The following is a 22,350-nucleotide window of genomic DNA, read 5'->3' as shown; positions in this document are numbered from 1 at the left end:
ATCCATCTGCTAAAATATTACAACTGCAGTTGAAAAGCACTTTATTAAAGGAATGAAAATTAGGTATGTGTACAATCACAATAGCAGTCTCCATGTGTGTTACTCTCCAGTGTAGCGTGGGGGTCTCTTCTCTATAAAGGCAGCCATCCCCTCTTGTCTGTCTCTTGTTGGGATCACCTGGAGAGAGAAAGATGATTAACCACTACAGTTTGACCTCAGACAATGCACATGAGCATTTGACCTCTTACCCTGGCGTAACACATCCTCTCTATGGCCATCCCTGATGTGATGTCCACCTGAGAGAGACAGACAGGTTACAGACATACCTGCTACTAGCACACAGAGACAGGTGTCATCAAATACATTGAGATAATGAGCTGGGATGTGTGTATCCCAGATAGCATATGTACACGTAAGGAATGGCAAAATGGGAATTAAAAATGCAACATTTTCTCTGCTTTGTGGCAAACTAGAATAGCATGCACATTTCTCTCTGCCCCATGGGAAAAAAATGTGTAGAATTGCAGGAAGATACCGGGCCCCAGATGTGGTCTGGCCCTGAGTAATGTGTAAAGCAGCCATACCTCCATGCCTCTGTTCATAGCCTCCTTAGCCATCCTCACAGCAATGGGAGCCTGGAGAGAGAGAACACACTGGGGGTAAGAAGGACCACGGACACACACGATGAGTAACCATGTCTAAGACCTGAACTTGTGTTAACTCCCTGAGATAATGACAAGGCTTTAGCTCAGCAGATGACCCAGGTTCAAACACTGCTGTCCATGTCCCTTACAGTGGTCAGTTGGTGTCCTGGTTTGGTATGACTGGTCTGGTGACAGTAACTGACAGGATGTGATCAGAGAGACAGCAGATGTCTCTGTAACCCCAGTGTCAGTCAGTTTGTGTTAATTGAAACCCAAGCAGTCAGTCAATGTGTTAATCTCTCTTCTCATCCCTAGTAACTCATTTAATCTAACCACCTATAAAATCACTCATCACTATGGAATGGAAAGGGACAATGAGTAAGGTTTTAGTGTGTGTGTAACCTGTGGTAGTATCTCTCTAGCCAGACTCAGTGCCTCTCTATAGGCAGCGTCTCCGTCTGAATTCTGCTCGGTAGCTCTGTTGACCAGCCCCATGTCCACAGCCCTCTGTCCATCCACTCTCCTGCCGGTGAAGATCAGCTCTTTGGCCAGGGCAAAGCCCACCGCTCTGGGCAGCCTCTGACTGCCCCCTATTGGAGGAAGGATGTAGAGAGGGAAAGATGCTGAACTCATTATGCCAAACAAACTGAGATGACATGAGGGTAACTGGTGTGTGTGTGCGCGCGCATATATGACTTCTGGTTGTCTTACCCGCCCCTGGGAGCAGCCCCCGTGTTGTCTCAATCAGACCCATCTGTGCAGAGTTGGCTGAAACACAACACACAGAGGACAGTTGAAGGTCAGACTGGCTGCGTGTCATTAAGCAACGGTGGGAGTACAGACGGACTGATGGGTCTGGAAGAGCGAGACGTGCACGCACATACACACACCTGCTCACCTCACGCCTCTGCCAAAAAAATATATTACCAACCATATTTTCTCTAGAATTTAGCAGTTCCATAAGATTTATATTACAAGTTACGCATGATAAGGTACCACTGTGGAAAAGTATGTTGGTGAAACGAAAATCATGTTGAGTGTTTGAATACGTTAATCATTAAAAACATACATTATTTACATTTAAATACACTAGTGTATGTTATACAAAATGTACAACAAATAGCAACTACATGTGCTCGCTTTACAAATTAGACAAAATAAGACTCAGGAGTGTAATTAAAAACTTACATTTTTTCAGAATTGACATACGCATACACACATTTCTTGTCACAAAGTAATTTGAACTATGAATATATCCAGATATTTTGCTAATCATTATCATGTGAAAGGCGTTTCAATAACTTAAGATTTAAGCTACTCTATTGGGCTGTCCAAAAAGAAAATGTTTACAATGAACAATGGCCATCATACTGTTTGTATTGTTGTGTAGAATAATGGGTATTTTGATGCTTATTGTTGTGATATACAGGGCTCATTTGGAAAAGAGTTTGGTCTCGGCGTTAACTCCGTGTCAAAATAAAGGTTATAATTTTTAAATAAATATAATGAGCATTTCACTCAAATAACAAACCAAATAGCACATTTGGTTCCTTGGAACGTGTTTTTAGGTTTCTGAATGTTTTTGAAACATTCTGAGAATAAAAGTAAAAATGTTGCCTGTTCTGGGAATGTTTTTTTTTTAGGTTCCTAGGAGGTTCTGAGAACGTTTTACTCTGGATCCTTGAACAATTTCCTGGGAGGTTTTTATTTAGTCTCCGAGAACGGAAATTATAGGTGATTTGAAAGTAATGAAATAACATTCTAAGGTCTGGACCTCAGTCATTTTTCAGAATAAAAAAACAATACATACACTGAGTGTACAACACATTATGAACACCTGCGCTTTCCATGACAGACTGACCAGGTGAATCCAGGTAAAAGCTAGGATCCCTTTTTGACGTCACATGTTAAATCCACTTCAATCAGTGTAGATAAAAGAGAGGAGACCAGTTAAATAAGTATTATTAAGTCTTGAGACAATTGAGACATGGATTGTGTATACGCGCCATTCAGAGGGTGAATGGGCAAGACAAAAGATTTAAGTTCTGGGTTTTTGAAGTTGAACAGTTTCCCGTTTGTATCAAAAATGGATCCACCCCCAAAGGACATCCAGCCAACTTGACACAACTGTGGGAAGCATTGGTCAACATTTTGTACACTCAGTGTAATATATATATATATACACATACACACACACACACGGAAAGTGTTCAGACCCCTTGACTTTTTCCAAATGTTGTTACGCTACAGCCTTATTCTAAAATGGATTAAATAAAACATTTCCCTCAATCTACACACAATACCCCATAACTACAAAGCGAAAACAGGTTCAGAATTTTTTTCAAATATATGAAAATAAAAAACAGAAATAATTTATTAAGATAAAAATTCAGACCATTTGCAGTCAGACTCGAAATTGAGCGCAGGTGCATCCGGTTTCCATTGATCATCCTTGAGATGTTCCTACACCTTGATAGGAGTCCACCTGTGGTAAATTCAATTGATTGGACATGATTTGGAAAGGCACACACCTGTATTTATAAGGTTCCACAGTTGACCGTGCATGTCTGAGCAAAAACCAAGCCATGAGGTTGAAAGGAATTGTCCATGGCACTTCCGAGACAGGATTGTGTTGAGGCACAGATCTGTAGAAGTATAACAAAAGGAGAAACTTTGTCCCAGTCTGAGGTCCTGAGTGCTCTGGATCAGGTTTTCATCAAGGATCTCTCTGTACTTTGCTCCGTTCATCTTTCCCTCGATCCTGACTAGTCTCCCAGTCCCTGCTGCTGAAAAACATCCTCACAGCATGCTGCTGCCACCACCATGCTTCACCTTAGGGATGGTGCCAGGTTTCTTCCAGACGTGACACTTGGCAGTTCGGTCAACAAGTTCAAACTTTGTTTCATCAGACCAGGGATAATCTTGTTTTTCATGGTCTGAGAGTCTTTAGGTTCCTTTTGGCAAACTCCAAGCGGGCTGTCATATGTCTTTTACTGAGGAGTGGCTTCCGTCTGGCCACTCTACCATAAAGGCCTGATTGGTGGAGTGCTGCAGAGATCGTTGTCCTTCTGGAAGGTTCTCCCATCTCCACAGAGGAACTCTGGAGCTCTTTCAGAGTGACCATTGGATTCTTAGTCACCTCCCTGACCAAGGCCCTTCTCCCCCAATTGCTCAAGTTTGGCTGGGCTGCCAGCTCTAAGAAGTCTTGGTGGTTCCAGACTTCTTCCATTTAAGAATGATTGAGGCCACTGTGTTCTTGGGGACCTTCAATGCTGCAGAAATATCTTAGTACCCTTCCCCAGACCTGTGCCTCGACACAATCATGTCTTGGAGCTCTACGGACAATTCCTTTCAACCTCATGGCTTGGTTTTTGCTCTGACATGCACTGTCAACTGTGGGACCTTAAATAGACAGGTGTGTGCCTTTCCAAATCATGTCCAATGAATTTAATTTACCACAGGAGGACTCCAATCAAGTTGTAGAAACATCTCAAGGATGATCAATGGAAACAGGATGCACCTAAGCTCAATTTCGAGTCTCATAGCAAAGGGTCTGAATACTCATGTAAATAACGTATGTTTTTTTATTCCTTAATACATTTGCTAAAATTGATAACTTGTTTTCACTTTGTCATTATGGGGTATTGTGTGTAAATTGATGATGGAAAAAAATATTTAATACATTTTTAATAAGGCTGTAACATAACAAAATGTGGAAAAATGAATACTTTCCGAATGCAATGTACACATTCATCTAGACTGTCTTTATTCTTCACAAAAAGGGATGGCTCCCGATTAGAGGTGAGAGGTAAGAGGTTAGAGGTCACTGACCAGCTGTTCGAAGGTCACAGGCGAGCGCCAGCTCCAGACCCCCTCCAAGGGCGAAGCCATCCACCGCAGCAACCGTCGGCATGGGCAACAAGGCTGCATTAGCGATGCAACATCCATAGAGAGACGACATGTGGAGAGTTCAGACGATGTAGTTACAGACTATGAATGCATGCATGCACACAGTACAATGCACAAACACACACTATTTTTTACGCCCTTTTTCTCCCCCATTTTGATCTTGTCTCATTACTGCAACTCTCCAATGGGCTCGGGTGGTGAAGGTCGAGTCATTCGTCCTCCGACACATGACCCGCCAAACCGAGCTTCTTAACACCTGTCCGCTTAATGTGTCGGAGGAAACAGCATTCAACTGATGACTGAGGTCAGCCTGCAGGCACCGGGCCCGCCACAAGGAGTCGTTAGAGCACGATGAGACAAGTAAAGCCCCCCGGCCAAACCCTCCCCTAACCCGGACGACGCTAGGCCAATTGGTTGGGTTGTGTTTCGGAGGACGCATGACTTTCGACCTTCGTCTCTCCGGAGCCCGTATGGGAGTTTTAGCAATGAGACAAGATAGTAACTACTAATAATTGGATACTACAAAATTGGTGAGAAAAAGGGGGTCAAATTCAACAACAAAAAACAACAACAAAAAAGCATTTAAGTTCCATGTAAGAAAGCTAATGTTTAAGTTCCTTGCTCAGAACATGAGAACATATGAAAGCTGGTGGTTCCTTCTAACATGAGTCTTCAATATTCCCAGGTAAGAAGTTTTAGGTTGTAGTTATTATAGGAATTATAGGACTATTTCTCTCTATACCATTTGTATTTCATATAGCTTTGACTATTGGATGTTCTTATAGGCAGGTACTGCCAGCCTAATCTCGGGAGTTGATAGGCTTGAAGTCATCAACAGTGCAATGCTTGAAGCACAGCGAAGTGCAGGAAAATGCAGGAAAGTGCTGTTTGAATTAATGCTTATGAGTCTCTGCTGCCTACCACCGCTCAGTCAGACTGCTCTATCAAATATCAAATCATAGACTTAATTATAATTTACTAACACACATAAATACGAGCCTTTGGTCATTAATATGGTCAAATCCGGAAACTAATTTCAAAAACAAAATGTTTATTCTTTCAGTGAAATTCGGAACCGTTCCGTATTTTATCTAACGGGTGGCATCCATAAGTCTAAATATTGCTGTTACATTGCACAACCTTCAATGTTATGTCATAATTATGTAAAATTCTGGCAAATTAATTACAGTCTTTGTTAGGAAGAAATGGTCTTCACACAGTTCGCAACGAGCCAGGCAGCCCAAACTGCTGCATATACCCTGACTCTGTTGCACAGAACGCAAGAGAAGTGACACAATTTCCCTAGTTAAAATAAATTCATGTTAGCAGGCAATATTAACTAAATACGCAGGTTTAAAAACATATACTTGTGTATTGATTTTAAGAAAGGCGTTGATGTTTATGGTTAGGTACACATTGGTGCAACGACAGTGCTTTTTTTGCGAATGCGCTTCTTAAATCACCACCCGTTTGGCGAAGTAGGCTGTTATTCGATGATAAATTAACAGGCACCGCATCGATTATATGCGATGCAGGACAAGCTAGATAAACTAGTACTATCATCAACCATGTGTAGTTAACTCGTGATTATGTTAAGATTGACTGTTTTTAATAAGATAATTTTAATGCTAGCTAGCATCTTACCTTGGCTCCTTGCTGCACTCGCATAACAGGTAGTCAGCCTGCCACGCAGTCTCCTCGTGGAGTACAATGTAATCTGCCATAATCGGTGTCCAGAAATACAGATTACCGATTGTTATGAAAACTTGAAATCAGCCCTAATTAAATCGGCCATTCCGATTAATCGGTCGACCTCTAGTTTCTTTGCAGCAATTCGACCATGAAGTCCTGATTCATACGGTCTAATCTGAACAGTTGATGTTGAGATGTGTCTGTTACTTTGAACTCTGAAGCATTTATTTTGGCTGCAATTTTTGAGACTGGTAAATCTAATGAATTTATCCTCTGCAGCAGAGGTAACTCTGGGTCTTCCTTTCCTGTGGTGGTCTTCATGAGAGCCAGTTTCATCATAGTGATTGAGGGTTTTTGCTACTGCACTTGAAGAAACGTTAAACGTTCTTGACATTCTCCAGATTGACTGACCTTCATGTCTTAAAGTAATGATGGACTGTCTTTTCTCTGCTTATTTGAGCTGTTCTTGCCATTATATGGACGTGGTCTTTTACCGAATAGGGTTATCTTCTGTACACCAACCCTGCCATTTCACAACACAACTGATTGGCTCAAACACACTAACGAAAGAAATTCCACAAATTAACTTTGAACAAGGCACACCTGTTAATTGAAATGCATTCCAGGTGACTACCTCATGAAGCTAGTTGAGAGAATGCCAAGAGTGTGAAAAGCTGTTATCAAGGCAGAGGGTAGCTACTTTGACAAATATTAAATATAAAATATATTTTGATTTGTTTAACACTTTTGGTTACTACATGATTTCAAATGTGTTATTTCATTGTTTTGATGTCTTCACTATTATTCTTCAATGTAGAAAATAGTAAAAAGAAATTAAAACCCTGGAATGAGTAGGTGTGTCCAAACTTTTGACTGGTAATGTATGTAACACTAACGCATTTGCTATGAAAGGTGACTGAGTGAGAGCAGTATTTGTCAGACTGTGAGACATCCTAAAAATCGATCACACACCCCTCACCAATCTCAGTCATGAGTGAGCGCAGGCCGTGAACAAACAGATCGGAGTCAGAGTGGTTCATCTCAGCTCTCTCCTTCAGATCAGCTCCTACAGAAGACACAGAGAAGACATAAAAACACACACACACACACACACACACACACACACACAAAAGGACAAACCTGCACAGAAGACCCCTTGTACTAGACTCCTGAAGACCACCACTCTCACAGCTGTGTCATGGTGTAGAGAGGACACCAGCTCCCTCATCTAGAGAGAGATGGATAGAGAGAGGAAGTGAGATAGAGAGAGAGAGAGAGAGAGATAGAGATAGAGAGAGAGAATAGTCTTAGCAGTCATCATACTCTGTTAGATCAATAGCAGAGCTGGGACCAAGTCACTATTATTCGAGTCACTCACAAGAAGGTCGAAAGGTCCAAGTCTTAAGTCAGGTCCCAAGTAGAACAGGTCGAGTCTGAAGTCCAAGTCGTGCATTCTAAGAGCAAGTCGAGTCACAGGTTTTTTTTCCAAGTCAAGTCAATCAAAAATAAATCTGTACAGGCAATGACTTGTTCAACTACAAATCTTTGTATATTTAATGAGGCTAACAGACAGACCTTTTCATTATTTTCTCTAAAACACTTGATCACCGCACAGTTTTTGGAGCAAATTTCACAGGAGGTTGGTGGCACATTAATTGGGGAGAAGAGGCTTGTGGTATTGACTGGAGTGTAATGAGTGGAATGTATCAAATACATCAAACCCATGGTTTCCATTTGCGCAGTTCCAGCCATCATTATGAGCCGTTCTCACCTCAGCAGCCTCTTGTGACATTGGCAATCCTCTCTCCCTACAATTTGACGCTTACGCTGAACCCGAACCTATCGCTGTACATCAAATCAGCAATTTGTTCGCTAGCTCAGTTGTTTTCCAACTTTTTCACACGCGACCACAAAAGGGAATGGTTCAAAGCTTTCCTACCCCCACGGAAGCACGTGCACGCATGCACAGGGCATACAGGCACACACAATGTAGCCTATCATTACAACCATAAACGGTGACGCATTTTCAAAACGCAAGATATAGAAATAAACTGCTTCATACACCTGCATTTTGAGCTGAAACACAACAAAATGTGGAATAAGGGTTTGAATACTTTCTGATGGCGCTGTAGTCAGTACTACCACTAAGGCATACAGTTGAAGTCGGAAGTTTACATACACTTAGGTTGGAGTCATTAAAACTCATTTTTCAGCCACTCCACAAATGTCTTGTTAACAAACTATAGTTTTGGCAAGACGGTTAGGACATCTAGTTTGTGCATGACACAAGTATTTTCCCCAACAATTGTTTACAGACAGATTATTTCACTTATAATTCACTGTATCACAATACCAGTGGCTCAGAAGTTTATATACACTAAGTTAACTGTGCCTTTAAACAGCTTGGAAAATTCCAGAAAATGATGTCATGGCTTTAGAAGCTTCTGATAGGCTAATTGACATCATTTGAGTCAATTGGAGGTGTGCCTGTGGATGTATTTCAAGGCCTACCTTCAAACTCAATGCCTCTTTGCTTGACATCACGTGAAAAAAAAAAAATCTGCCAAGACCTCGGAAAAAAATTGTAGACCTCCACAAGTCTGGTTCAGCCTTGGGAGCAATTTACAAATGCCTGAAGGTACCACGTTCATCTGTACAAACAATAGCACTCAAGTATAAACACCATGGGAACATGCAGGCATCATACCGCTCAAGAAGGAGAAGCGTTCGGTCTCCTAGAGATGAACGTACCTTGGTTGGCGAAAAGTGCAAATCAATCCCAGAACAGTAGTAAAGGACCTTGTGAAGATTCTGGAGGAAACAGGTACAAAAGTCTCTATATCCACAGTAAAACTAGTCCTATATCGACATAACCTGAAAGGCCACTCAGCAAGGAAGAAGCCACGGCTCCAAAACCACCATAAAAAACCCAGAATACGGTTTGCAACTGCACATGGGGACAAACATCGTAATTTTTGGGAGAAATGTTCTCTGGTCTGATGAAACAAAAATAGAACTGTTTGGCCATAATGACCATCGTTATGTTTGGAGGAAAAAGGGGGAGACTTGCAAGTCGAAGAACATCATCCCAAACTTGAAGCACTGGGGTGGGAGCATCATGTTGTGGGGGTGCTTTGCTGCAGGAGAGACTGGTGCACTTCACAAAATAGATGGCATCATGAGGCAGGAAAATTATGTGGTTATATTGAAGCTACATCTCATCAGTCAGGAAGTTAAATCTTGGTCGCAAATGGATCTTCCAAATGGACAGTGACCCCAAGCATACTTCCAAAGTTGTGGCAAACTGGCTTAAGGACAACAAAGTCAAGGTATTTGTGTGGCCATCACAAAGCCGTGACCTCAAACCTATAGAAAACTTGTGGGCAGAACTGAAAAAGCGTGTGCGAGCAAGGAGGCCTACAAACCTGACTCAGTTACACCAGCTCTGTCAGGAGGAATGGGACAAAATTCACCCAACTTATTGTGGGACGCTTGTGGAAGGCTACCCGAAACGTTTGACCCAAGTTAAACAATTTAAAGGCAATGTTACCAAATACTAATTGAGTGTATGTAAACTTCTGACCCACTGGGAATGTGATGAAAGAAATAAAAAATGAAATAAATAATTCTCTCTACTATTATTCTGACATTTCACATTCTTAAAATAAAGTGGTGATCCTAACTGACCTAAGACAGGGAATTTTTACTAGGATATGTGAAAAACTGAGTATAAATGTAGTTGGCTAAGGTGTATGTAAACTTCCGACTTCAACTGTATATACTGAAAAATATATATTTTAAACGCAACATGCAACAATTTCAAAGATTTTACAGAGTTACAGTTCATATAAGGAAATTTGTCAATTGAAAGAAATTCATTAGGCCCTGATCTATAGATTTCACATGGCTGGGCAGAGGTACAGCCATGGGTGGACATGGGAGGGCATAGACCCACCCACTGGAGAGCCAGACCCAGCCAATCATAATTTGTTTTTCCCCACAGAAGGGCTTTATTACAGACAGAAATACTCCTCAGCGTCTAAAGTAAATTTATTTTCTATCAAGTCAGACTCGAGTCATGTGACTTCAGTCCACACCTCTGATCAATAGTTAGCAATTCGATGCGTGTGTAAGGTCAAATAGAGATCAAACACACCTGAGAGACAAACACACGGCCCAGAGCGTTCTTTGCCTTCTGACGGCACATCAACACCTCAGCTATACCTACAGAGAGAGAGAGAAAGAGAGAGAGTCACGTGTGTGTGTGTGTGTTATTGTTTATGCATTTGAAATATAAGCACCTGCACAGGCCCAGGTGCAGATGTTGATGATGTTCTCACATTAGATTTGAGCCATGGAGTGATAGGTGTGTGTATGTCTAGAGAAGAGGAGAGGATGAGGGAGGGAGGGAGGAAGAAGAGGATAGGAGGGACAGAAGGAGTGGGAAGGAGAGGAGGGAAAGAGACAGGAGGTGAATGCCTGAGGCTGTCTGACCTGTGGCTGAAGGCTGAAGGTTTTTTATAAGCAGCATCTCCCCTGTGTGTGTGTAAATATGTCAGTGTTTATCTCAGTGTTAATCACTGAATAGTAGGACATGGTTTTCACTCTGTACAGAAGCTCCTGCAACACAACACTCCCTGTATCAAAGTGCCTACTACTTCTTCTGCCTCTACCAAGAGGTTAAATCCAAATCAAATCAAGGGCTGGACCTTTATGGCACAGCAGGTGGTGCGCTTACTTCCCCTGTCACTTCAGATAATGTTTATGTCATTTCAGGGTAAGCTTATTCACCTAAGCTACCTAAACTCAGCAAAAAAAGAAAAAGGTCCCTTTTTCAGGACCCTGTCTTTAAAATATAATTCGTACAAATCTAAATAACTTCACAGATTTTAATTGTAAAGAGTTTAAACACTGTTTCCCATGCTTGTTCAATGAACCATAAACAATTAATGAACATGCACCTGTGGAATGGTCGTTAAGACACTAACAGCTTACAGACGGCAGGCAATTAAGGTCACAGTTATGAAAACTTAGGACACTAAAGAGGCATTTCTACTGACTCTGAAAAACACCAAAGGTAAGATGCCCAGGGTTCCTGCTCATCTGCGTGAATGTGCCTTAGGCATGCTGCAAGGAGGCATGAGGACTGCAGATGTGGCCAGGGCAATAAATTGCCATTTCCGACCTGTGAGACTCCTAAGACAGCTCTACAGGGAGACAGGACGGATCCAAACGTCACACCTGCGGGACAGGTACGGGATGGCAACAACTTCCCGAGTTACACCAGGAACGCACAATCCCTACATCAGTGCTCAGACTGTCCACAATAGGCTGAGAGAGGCTAGACTGAGTGCTAGTAGGCCTGTTGTAAGGCAGGTCCTCACCAGACATCACCGGCAACAACGTCGCCTATGGGCACAAACCCACCGTCGCTGGGCCAGACAGGACTGGCAAAAGTGCTCTTCTCTGACGAGTCGCCATTTTGTCTCACCAGGGGTGATGTTCGGTTCGCGTTTATCGTCGAAGGAATGAGCATTACACCGAGGCCTGTACTCTGGAGCGGGATCGATTTTGGAGGTGGAGGGTCCATCATGGTCTGGGGCGGTGTGTCACAGCATCATCAGACTGAGCTTTTTGTCATTGCAGGCAATCTCAACGCTGTGCGTTACAGGGAAGACATCCTCCTTCCTCATGTGGTACCCTTCCTGCAGGCTCATCCTGACATGACCCTCCTGCATGACAATGCCACCAGCCATATTGCCTGTTCTTTTCGTGATTTCCTGCAAGACAGGAATGTCAGTGTTCTGCCATGGTCAGCGAAGAGCCCGTATCTCAATCCCATTGAGCACGTCTGGGACCTGATGGATCGGAGGGTGAGGACTAGGGCCATTCCCCCCAGAAATGTCCCGGAACTTTCAGGTGCCTTGGTGGAAGAGTGGGGTAATATCTCACAACAAGAACTGGCATATCAGGTGCAGTCCATGAGGAGGAGATGCACTGCAGTACTTAATGCAGCTGATGGCCACACCAGAAACTGACTTGTTACTTTTGATTTTGACTTCCCCTTCGTTCAGGGACACATTATTCAATTTCTGTTAATCACATGTCTGTGGAACTTGTTCAGTTTCTGTCTCAGTTGTTGAATCTTGTTAAGTTCATACAAATATTTACATATGTTAATTTTGAAATATAAACGCAGTTGACAGTGAGAGGACATTTCTTTTTTTTGCTGAGTTTATGATTCTCAGGATTGTCAATCACAGCCTGGTCTCACACACTAGACGTAACATAGTACATTTAAATCCAAGATTATCATAAAAGTAAGAGATGCTACATTTGGTATAGTTACATAATCCATATTAGAGTAGTTGGTGGGTGGGCGTATAACACAAACGTTAAGCAACCCAAAGGTTGGAGTTCGAATCTCTTCACAGACAACTTTAGCATTTAGCTGATTAGCAACTTTTCAACTACTTAGCATGTTAGGTAACCCTTCCCTTAACCCAGCTAACATTAGTCAGCCACCTAGCTAGAATGTGTAACATATCATACATTTAGAAAATTCGTAACATATAGAATGTTTTGCAAATTAGTTACATATTGTACATTTAACAAATTCGTAACATATCATACAAAATGGGTGATGGATTATCCACAAATTAATACATACATATCATAATAAATGAAACGCTAATACGAAATGCTCGGAGACCAGGTTGTCGACCGTGGTGAATATTGTGGAACTTGCACTCACTCAAAAATGGTAAACTACCGTTCAACTCGGTTTCCTGGTAGCGGAAAGCAAAAATATTCAAAGAGCGTCCTTCCCTACCAGTGTCCTCTCCATATAGTCGCTTTAGATCCACTTCTACGGACTCTGGCGTCTCGGTGTGTAGCCAGCTTGTGTGTGTGTCATTGTGCCCCGTGAAAGGGCGTCCTCGGCTGGGCAGCTTTTCCACTCCCAGACGGTGTAACGTTACCGAGCCTGGAGCTCCAAGAGACGCCGGGGATAGAGCACCGAAGCCGCGGGATAGAGAGCAGTGCCTAATCGCAAACCTTCGAAGGAAAGTCATGGTTGTGTTTCTTCTTTTTCTTGTGTGTATGGAGCTATTTCGTTTAAAATAAAACACGGAAGTAGGCTACAACCAATTGACTTGTTTTTTAGTTTCAGCTCCAGGTATAAGTTGCCCGAGGGATGTAAGAACCGATCTAGGATCAGCCAAATCCTTAGCCAAGGGGGGACGCAAAACCTAGTTTATATCAGTATGTCTAAGGCTTACTTTGTTCTATTCCAGTTTTACTGTGCTTGACTTTTTTTGGGAACGGAACGAATACATTTTAATTTCCGAGTTCATTTAAGCATCCTTAAACGTACTTGAACTTGTTTTAGTGTTCTCTCTTTTCATAGCTGCCCATGGCTTGAGCCAATAGATTTCATAGTTTATTAATAATACCACAGAACATGTTTTTTATTTTTTTATTATCGGTAGGCCATCATTGTAAATAATAATTTGTTCTAGTGGTTAGAGCATTGGGCCAGTAAACGAAAGTTTAAAAAAAATCTGTCGTTCTGCCCCTGAGCAAGGCAGTTAACCCACTGTTGCCGGTGCGCGGAATATGTGGATGTCGGTTAAGGCAGCCCCCACACCTCTCTGATTCAGAGGGGTTGGGTTAAATACAGAAGACACATTTCAGTTGAGAATATTCAGTTGTACAACTGACTAGGTATCCCCCTTTCCCTTCACTAGTTAAATAAGTCAATAAAAAAAACATCCTAACATTGCGATACTAAATAGGCCTACATATTATCATACGTATTTATGGTCAATGATTGGAATGCAAATGTTAAGCAATATCTAAAGTAGTCGCCAGGGGACGTTCTCCTCACACACTCTTGCCTGAGGCACTGATGCAACCTTTATCTCTTGGACTCTGTTTTATTACAATTAATCATGATTCATGAGCCAATGATTTTATACATTATACTTTACATGCATTGAGAATTTCAATCAGATACATGATTTAGCACAAAATATATTATGGACCTTTACATTGAGCAGGTCTCAAATGGGAGGTCAGAGAACTGGCAGGGTGATGCCAGGACAACAACCTCTACCTCAATGTGAGCAAGACAAAGGAGCTGATCGTGGACTACAGGAAAAGGCGGGCCAAACAGGCCCCCATTAACATTGACTGGGCTGTAGAGGAGCGGGTTGAGAGTTTCAAGTTCCTTGGTGTCCACATCACCAACAAACTATCATGGTCCAAACATACCAAGACAGTTGTGAGGAGGGCATGACAAAACCTTTCTCCCCCTCAGGAGACTGAAAAGATTAAGCATGGGTCCCCAGATTCTCAAAAGATTCTACAGCTGCACCATCGAGAGCATCCTGACCGGTTGCATCACCACATGGTATGGCAATTGCTCGGCATCTGACCGTAAGGCTCTACAGAGGATAGTAACCCCAATACATCACTGGGGCCAAGCTTCCTGCCATCCAGGACCTATATAATAGGCAGTGTGTGAGGAAAGCCCATAAAATTGTCAGAGACTCCAGTCACCCAAGTATATAGACTGTTTTCTCTGCTACCGCACGGCAAGCAGTACAGGAGCATGAAGTCTAGGACCAAAAGGCTCCTCAACAGCTTCTACCCCCAAGCCACAAGACTGCTGAAAAATCCATAAAATCTCCACCAGACAATATACATTGACCCCCCCCCTCCCTTTTGTACACTCACTGTTTGTTTGTTACCTATGCATAGTCACTTCACCCCCACCTACATGTACAGATTGCCTCAACTAGCCTGTACCCCAGTACACTGACTCGGTACAGGTGCCCCCTGTATAGAGCATCCTTATTGTTATTCTTATTGTGTTACTTTTTTATTACTTTTTATTTTAGTCAACTTGGTAAATATTTTCTTCTTCTTCAACTGCACTGTTGGTTAAGGGCTTGTAAGTAAGCATTCCACATTAAAGTCTACATCTGTTATATTCGGCGCATGTCACAAATAAAATTAGATTTGATTTGAAATGCAGGGCTGGATTATTGAACTAGCACAGAGGCTAAGTGCCTCCCCTGACTTCCAGGGAGCACCAACCCCCAACCCTGCATTTGCAGGAAATTAGCTTTAAAACTGTAAAATGTTCTCTCAGCCCTATGGCCAAATGTGAACAAAAGCATGAGATGGCAAAAAGTGTAGAATTACTGGAAATTTGCTTTAAACTGCAACATTTTCCCTTAGCCTCAAGGTGAAATGTGTAGAATAGCATTATAAAACTGCACATTCTCTCTCTGCTCCATAGCCATAGCAAATGTGTTGAAATGCAGTAAGTTAGCTGACAAAGGTCAGTACACGAGGCCCCAAATGTGGTAAACTGGCCCTGCTCAAATGGTACATTCATGGATAGAAATATGGCTCATTGAACAAGATGCACTGTCAGTTTGGCACGAAACAGGTGTATGACAGACCAAGGCCTTGTTGAGTATGGCTTCACGTTGTCCGGACATAGTATGTTGGAATGGATCTAATGCACAGGTGGTTAGTGGCACCTTAATTGGGGAGAACGGGCTCGTGATAATGACTGGAGCGGAATAGGTGGAATGGTATCGAATGTATCAAACAAACAGTTTCCAGGTGTTTGATGCCATTCCATTTGCTCTGTTCCGGCCATTATTATGAGCCGTTCTCCCATCAGCAGCCTCCACTGATCTAATGTTTATAGAGGTGTCCATAAATGTAACGGAAGTGAGAACTGCCTGAGAACTGAAGCTCCCCGAGCAAATATTAAGGTTTTTACTTAATTGGCTAACACAGTGTTTTCCAAACTTGGGGTGGGGTCCCCTGAAATTGAAATGGGGTCCCCTGAGAAAATCTGTAAGCTTATCAAAGAAAATAAGAACTCTTTCTCTTCAAAATGTGTACAGTGTCAACTAAGGGCCTTTTACACAAATGTGCTTTCATGTCATTATCATGTTGGGACAGCCTGTGGGACCTAACATTTAGTGAATGTAAAACACATAGTGTTAACTGTTAGGCCTATTATTTTCCAAAGTGGGGTCCCATGCATTTTCTAGTGTAAATTTGGGGTCATGTGCAGAAAAACTTTGGGAACCCCACTCGACACATTCCTGTGGTGTGCAAAGGTCTTAGGTTAAAGCAAACCTAGTCAGTAGGTCACACTCACAGGAATGTTTTTAAGTCTACCAGGGTTGCTTTCAGAATCTGTGGTTGGAACCCATATTGCCTCTGGTGAATATGTCAGTGATTGACAGCTCCCTCTCGCAGGGGGATAGACCTCGGTGATGGATGTAGCGAGCTTTACGAGCCTCAGCCAGTGATTGGTTGAAATCCGGAAGGAGGTGGAGTATCCTGTGCTGTCCATCGGGAGCGAGGGAGTCAGAGGGGGCAGGAGGAAGAGGAGGAGGGGGGGAGGATAATAATTCTCTCTGCTTCCTCCCTCTCTTTCTTGTGCACTGCTCTCCCCTCTCTCCTCCTCACATCTTCACTCTCCCATTCGGCTCTCCTCTCCCTCCATCCCTCCCCCAGCCCAGTGCTGGTCAGTGCAGCTGCAGGCTGCAGTTTGAGGTCTGGCAGGCAGAGCGGCTCTGCTGAGCTCTCTGCCCCATGTCTCTGTGTGTCTAAAGACTGAGCTGCAGAGGAAGTCACGGATGCGAGCATGCAGTGGAACAGACATTCCCCCGCAAACAGCCTTCACTGACCTGAGAGAGAGTGGGGGGAAGAGAGAGAAAGGGGGGAGAGACAGAGAGCGGGCGAGAGATTGAGAGCGAGAAAGAGAGAGAGAGAGAGAGAGTCAGTCGGACAACACATGCATGCTTGCACACACAATTGCACACACACTAATGCTCACACACACATGAACACAAACACACACACACAAACGGTGGTGTTATCAGCTCTGTGGATTCAGTAAAATGCTGCATTGAACAACAGAGAAAATCATTGAGGGAGAAGAAATGGAGCCAGGAAGAGGACTATAAATCCAGTTGAAGTTGGCAGAGGGATGCACATCGTAAAAGAAAATTAGTTAAGAATCAGTCTGTTAAAAGAGCCAGAATGGATACGTGCCTAGTCACAAAAAAAGAGAAGACAGAGACACACACATGTCAGAGGGGGGGGTTATGGTATGGAGCTGTAGCATAAATCAAATCAAATCAAATTTTATTTGTCACATACACATGGTTAGCAGATGTTAATGCGAGTGTAGCGAAATGCTTGTGCTTCTAGTTCCGACAATGCAGTGATAACCAACAAGTAATCTAACTAACAATTCCAAAACTACTGTCTTATACACAGTGTAAGGGGATAAGGAATATGTACATAAGGATATATGAATGAGTGATGGTACAGAGCAGCATACAGTAGATGGTATCGAGTACAGTATATACATATGAGATGAGTATGTAGACAAAGTAAACAAAGTGGCATAGTTAAAGTGGCTAGTGACATAAGAATGCAGTCGATGATCTAGAGTACAGTATATACATATGCATATGAGATGAATAATGTAGGGTAAGTAACATTATATAAGGTAGCATTGTTTAAAGTGGCTAGTGATATATTTACATCATTTCCCATCAATTCCCATTATTAAAGTGGCTGGAGTTGGGTCAGTGTCAATGACAGTGTGTTGGCAGCAGCCACTCAATGTTAGTGGTGGCTGTTTAACAGTCTGATGGCCTTGAGATAGAAGCTGTTTTTCAGTCTCTCGGTCCCAGCTTTGATGCACCTGTACTGACCTCGCCTTCTGGATGATAGCGGGGTGAACAGGCAGTGGTTCGGGTGGTTGATGTCCTTGATGATCGATATGGGATATGAGCTGAGAAATAGTTATAATTGTGATTCTTTCTGAAACACACACACGCAAACACACACACTCATTCCTATCTCTCTTTCTCTCTGACAAAGTCTTATATTTTCTCACAGAGACTATCTCTCTCCAGAGGATAACAGTCGCACCCACACTGGCAGAGAGCTCTGTGTGTGTCTCAGAGTGAGGTATTAAGCGTCTCGTTATCTGCCCCCTGGATTAGCATAATTAACCAGTCCGCCAACTTAGAATCCTCTTCCTCCAGTCAGCTTGCTGCAGGGGCCATTCGAGAATAATTAACCAGTCCGCTCGCTTAGAATCCTCTTCCTCCAATCAGCTCGCTGCAGGGGCCATTCGAGATACTGAGGAGGGGCGCAAAGGACTGAACAGTGTGTGTGTGTGTGTGTGTGTGTGTGGAGCTTGGTCCGATGATCTCATTATCAGAGTCAGTAAGGCGAGGGTCTAAGGGCCCAGGGCTGTGTTTCTATTTAGCTAACATATGGAATTGTTTTATGATGGTCATACCAAGGATAATTTAGCTATTTTATTTAGAATTTTAGGGCCCTGTAGGTATAACAAAAATATATACAAAAATAATTTGATGAAACATTTTGGAATTTGGTCCAAAAATAAATCAAAAGATGAAGTGTATGTTTTGAAGTGTCCATCCTATATCTGAGAGATATAAGAAAGTTCAGAAAAAATATATATTATACCATGGAATTATCCTATGCCTTTGACATTGAAATGCCCCATTTCATGCATTTTCGAGCCTGGTAGCGGGTTACCTTCAGACTAGTCCTGTGACACTTGTGGGGGAGCAAAACGGAGAAGTCCATCGTGTTTGTGAGAATATTTCCATAGAGGGGTCATATTAGTTTGTAACTCAAACAGTTTGAACCCTACAGACATTTTCATGAGAAGACCGATTTTTGGGATCTCTCCCGTTCAACCATGAAAGGCATGTGATCTTCTCTTTCAAGTTTCAACTCTACAGACTATCTCATTGTATGTATTGAGTTCACGAAATTCCAGGCCTGCCTGACAGCCTGTTTCTCTTCTATGCAACTATACTAAACAAACATATAAATGCAACATGCAACAATTTCAAAGATTTTGCTGAGTTACAGTTCATTTAAGGAAACCAGTCAATTCAAATACATTAATTAGGCCCTACAGGTAGGCCTGGAAGAGCATAGTTTTACCCACTTGGCAGCCAGGCCAACCCACTGGGGAGCCAGGCCCACCCAATGAGAATGTGTTTTTCCCACAAAAGGGCATTATTACAGGCAGAAATACTCCTACGCATTCCAATTGCACGCTCCTTCAAAACTTGAGACATCTGTGGCATTGTGTTGTGTGACAAAATTGCACATTTCAGAGTGGCCTCTTATTGTCCCCAGAAAAAGGTGCACCTGTGTAATGATTAGGATGTTTAATCAGCTTCTTGATATGCCACACCTGTCAGGTGGATGATCTTGACAAAGGATAAAATGCTCACTAACAAGGATGTGAACACATTTGTGCCCCAAATTTGAGAGAAATAAGCTTTTTGTGCGTATGAAACATTTCTGGGATCTTTTATTTTGGCCCACGAAACACGGGACCAACAATTTACATGTTACGTTTATATTTTCATTCAATGTTTTTCTGTGCAACGAGATAGTAGTTAGGTGTTAGGATTAAATTAGCCCTATGAAGGTCCTGTTATATAATCCAGCTCTCCACCGATGATTTGAATTCTGCCATGAACATGTTACATTAACCCTTTCACAACCCTGAGTCAAAGTCCCAGCTCCACCTTACAAGTTGTGGAGATGTTGTGGCTCTGTAATAAACTGGGATAGAGCTGTAATGCTGTGTTCATAATACAAAAAACCAACTTCACTAATACAGTAAAGACTGTGTGGTTTTGGGTTGATGCAGACTTATTTACTTTCTCCCAGTCTGCCTGAGACAGAGGAAGCTCACCTACAGTGGTTTAAACTGGTGGTTGATCTCTGATGTGAAGAGAAGCTCACCTGTGTTTCTCTGGCTCTCTGCCGGCCCTTGTGGTTGTGAGTAGTGTAGTCCTGTAAGGCACAGAGGGGTGGGCAGGGTTGAAAGGTCTCGTCATTAATGTTATTTCTCTTTCACATCTTTCATCTCTTTCACTCTTTATTGACTCTAGAATTTTCCTCCTCTAATTTATGAGTTATACACAAATCGATTCAAAATATCCTTTAAACTTAAACTATTCTCTCCCATGAAGGGAAATGTATGTTTGCATGTTACACACTAGTGAACACACAGACATACTGTATCAACATCACTGCCATAGTTCCAAACACGTAGCGTATTCTAGTGAGAGGTGAATAAGTAATGTGTGTATTTGTTGTCTCTCTCTCCCCCCGGCCCTCTGTATTGAACACCTCTCATGTTGTGGTGTTGCTGGGCTGTTAGATCATGTTGACTGTTGACTCAATGTAATCATTATACCATCATAACTCTCCATGGTGTCCGACTCACACCAGCAGGATGTGTGTGTGTGTGTGTGTGTGTGTACACGCATTACCGCTCCCCAAGTGCACCCTGGGTATCTCACACACTATACAATAGCAGTTAGCCAGACCCACGGGTTATAAGCAGCTACACACTCTCTCTCTCAGAACACCCACCTGACACACTCGGATCTTGAACCAGCAACCCTATGGTTGTGGTGTGAGCGCACTACTGTCTGTGTCATAAAAGCCTGAACCTCTTGGCAGATGCAGTAGTACCCTTAGATACAGGGCGATTACATTAGGAAAAATACTTTACTAAGACACAACAATAACCATCTCTCTGCTTCTATTAACTCCAGTGGGCTTGAATGAACCCTGAACATAGCAAGGGAGGAGAATCTGCTTAGAAACAGTTTTGTTTCTGGCATAAATTGCTTATTGTATCAACAGTGATCATAATTCACCATCAATAGGTGTAATGAAAGAGCAGAGGCAGTCATTCGCTGTGAGTGGCCCGCTATGACGAGCAATTTAGTCTCACACACTGTTTGGGAACCTGCGGGGAGTGGAAATTAGCATTTTAAATTGTGATAATTACAGCAGAGAGATCATGGAGATGTTCTTGTCATGGCCGTCGTCGGTGGAAGAAGGTGAGGACCAAGGTGCAGCGTGGTATGTGTCCATATTTATTAAATGAACACGAAAATGACAAAGAGAAACAACAGAAAACAGTTCTGGCTGGTGCAGACACACAACAGAAAACAGAAAACAATCACCCACGAAACACAATAGAAAACAGGCTCCCTAAATATGGTTCTCAATCAGGGACAACGATTGACAGCTGCCTCTGATTGAGAACCTTACCAGGCCAAGCACAGAAATAGTAAATCATAGAAAAACTAACAGAGACAACCCACTCAACTCACACCCTGACCATACTAAAACAAAAACATAACAAAAGATCTAAGGTCAGAACGTGACAGTTCTCCTTCTTTCAACTTGCTTACTGATGGCTGTCTCTCACACACACACAAGTTTGTTTTACTATCCTTGTTAGGACTTTACATTTTTGTTATCATTTAGCAGAGGCTCTTATCCAGAGCGACTTACAGGAGCATTTAGGGTGAAGTGTGTTGCTCATGTGCACATAGACAGACAGCTCTTAACCGCTAGGCTACCCACAAGGACAGTAAAACCAAACACACACACATACACAAGCGGTTTACGGTCTGCTGTAGTATGTGATGTAGCATATTATGCTGGACTCCCCACACCTCAATCTGAGTTCTACCAGAGAGCTGGATACAGCTGGAGAGAACCTACAGGAATAGGCTAACTCACACATCATACTGAATCACTGCACTAACACCTACAATAGTCCTACACCATCAATCACAAGCAAAACAAATAATGGCCTACCTTTTAGAAATGATGTAAATGATGGTGTAGGCTTCGCTAAATCAACTTTGCACTAGTATGTAAGGAATTGGCCCAAATAGAACACCGCTGCTCGGATCCTTATTCAAAGCTTAATGTAAATGTGTGCAGTTACATGGCTGTCAGTCTTCCAATCCACAAAGTAAGGTATTATATTATGCGCAGTTGAATGGTTAAGAGCTCTCCACCATGTTCCACTAGTATGGTGGTGGAAATCGGAGTTTCATAAAGGAAGTATGCATATTTTCCCTGTTATTTTCTGCCTTCTCATCATTACATTGATTTAAGGAGAAAATCGTCACCTTCACAGCCTGAATGGAGAATGTTTGAGGTACGAACTGGTCCACCAGGG

At 42.5% G+C, this 22,350-nt stretch overlaps 1 protein-coding gene and 1 pseudogene across 4 annotated transcripts; both read right to left on the bottom strand.

Annotated features, from left to right (window-relative positions):
• Positions 1 to 24: 24 nt before the first annotated feature.
• Positions 25 to 13,524, bottom strand: echdc2 (enoyl CoA hydratase domain containing 2). Of its 4 annotated transcripts, none has more exons than XM_029686297.2 (10): positions 13,000 to 13,518; positions 10,402 to 10,469; positions 7,386 to 7,473; positions 7,225 to 7,311; positions 4,476 to 4,568; positions 1,356 to 1,412; positions 1,047 to 1,234; positions 585 to 635; positions 249 to 296; positions 25 to 177 (listed from the first exon to the last, which is right to left on the bottom strand). In XM_029686297.2, the coding sequence occupies exons 1-10, from the start codon at positions 13,316 to 13,318 to the stop codon at positions 100 to 102; spliced, it is 1,077 nt and encodes a 358-aa protein (XP_029542157.1). In that variant the 5' UTR covers positions 13,319 to 13,518; the 3' UTR covers positions 25 to 99. The 4 variants fall into 4 exon arrangements, with proteins under 4 accessions (XP_029542157.1, XP_029542160.1, XP_029542158.1 ...); XM_029686300.2 differs by having other exon boundaries at positions 13,078 to 13,511; XM_029686298.2 differs by lacking the exon at positions 1,356 to 1,412 and having other exon boundaries at positions 13,000 to 13,524.
• Positions 13,525 to 15,362: 1,838 nt separating this feature from the next.
• On the bottom strand, positions 15,363 to 20,194 carry LOC135561346 (uncharacterized; annotated as a pseudogene).
• Between the last annotated feature and the right edge of the window lie 2,156 nt (positions 20,195 to 22,350).

The sequence above is a fragment of the Oncorhynchus nerka genome, linkage group LG17, assembly GCF_034236695.1.
Source record: "Oncorhynchus nerka isolate Pitt River linkage group LG17, Oner_Uvic_2.0, whole genome shotgun sequence".
Taxonomy (NCBI): domain Eukaryota; kingdom Metazoa; phylum Chordata; class Actinopteri; order Salmoniformes; family Salmonidae; genus Oncorhynchus; species Oncorhynchus nerka.
The sequence above is the reverse complement of the archived record's forward strand: the minus strand, read 5'-3'. Positions and strand labels throughout refer to the sequence as shown.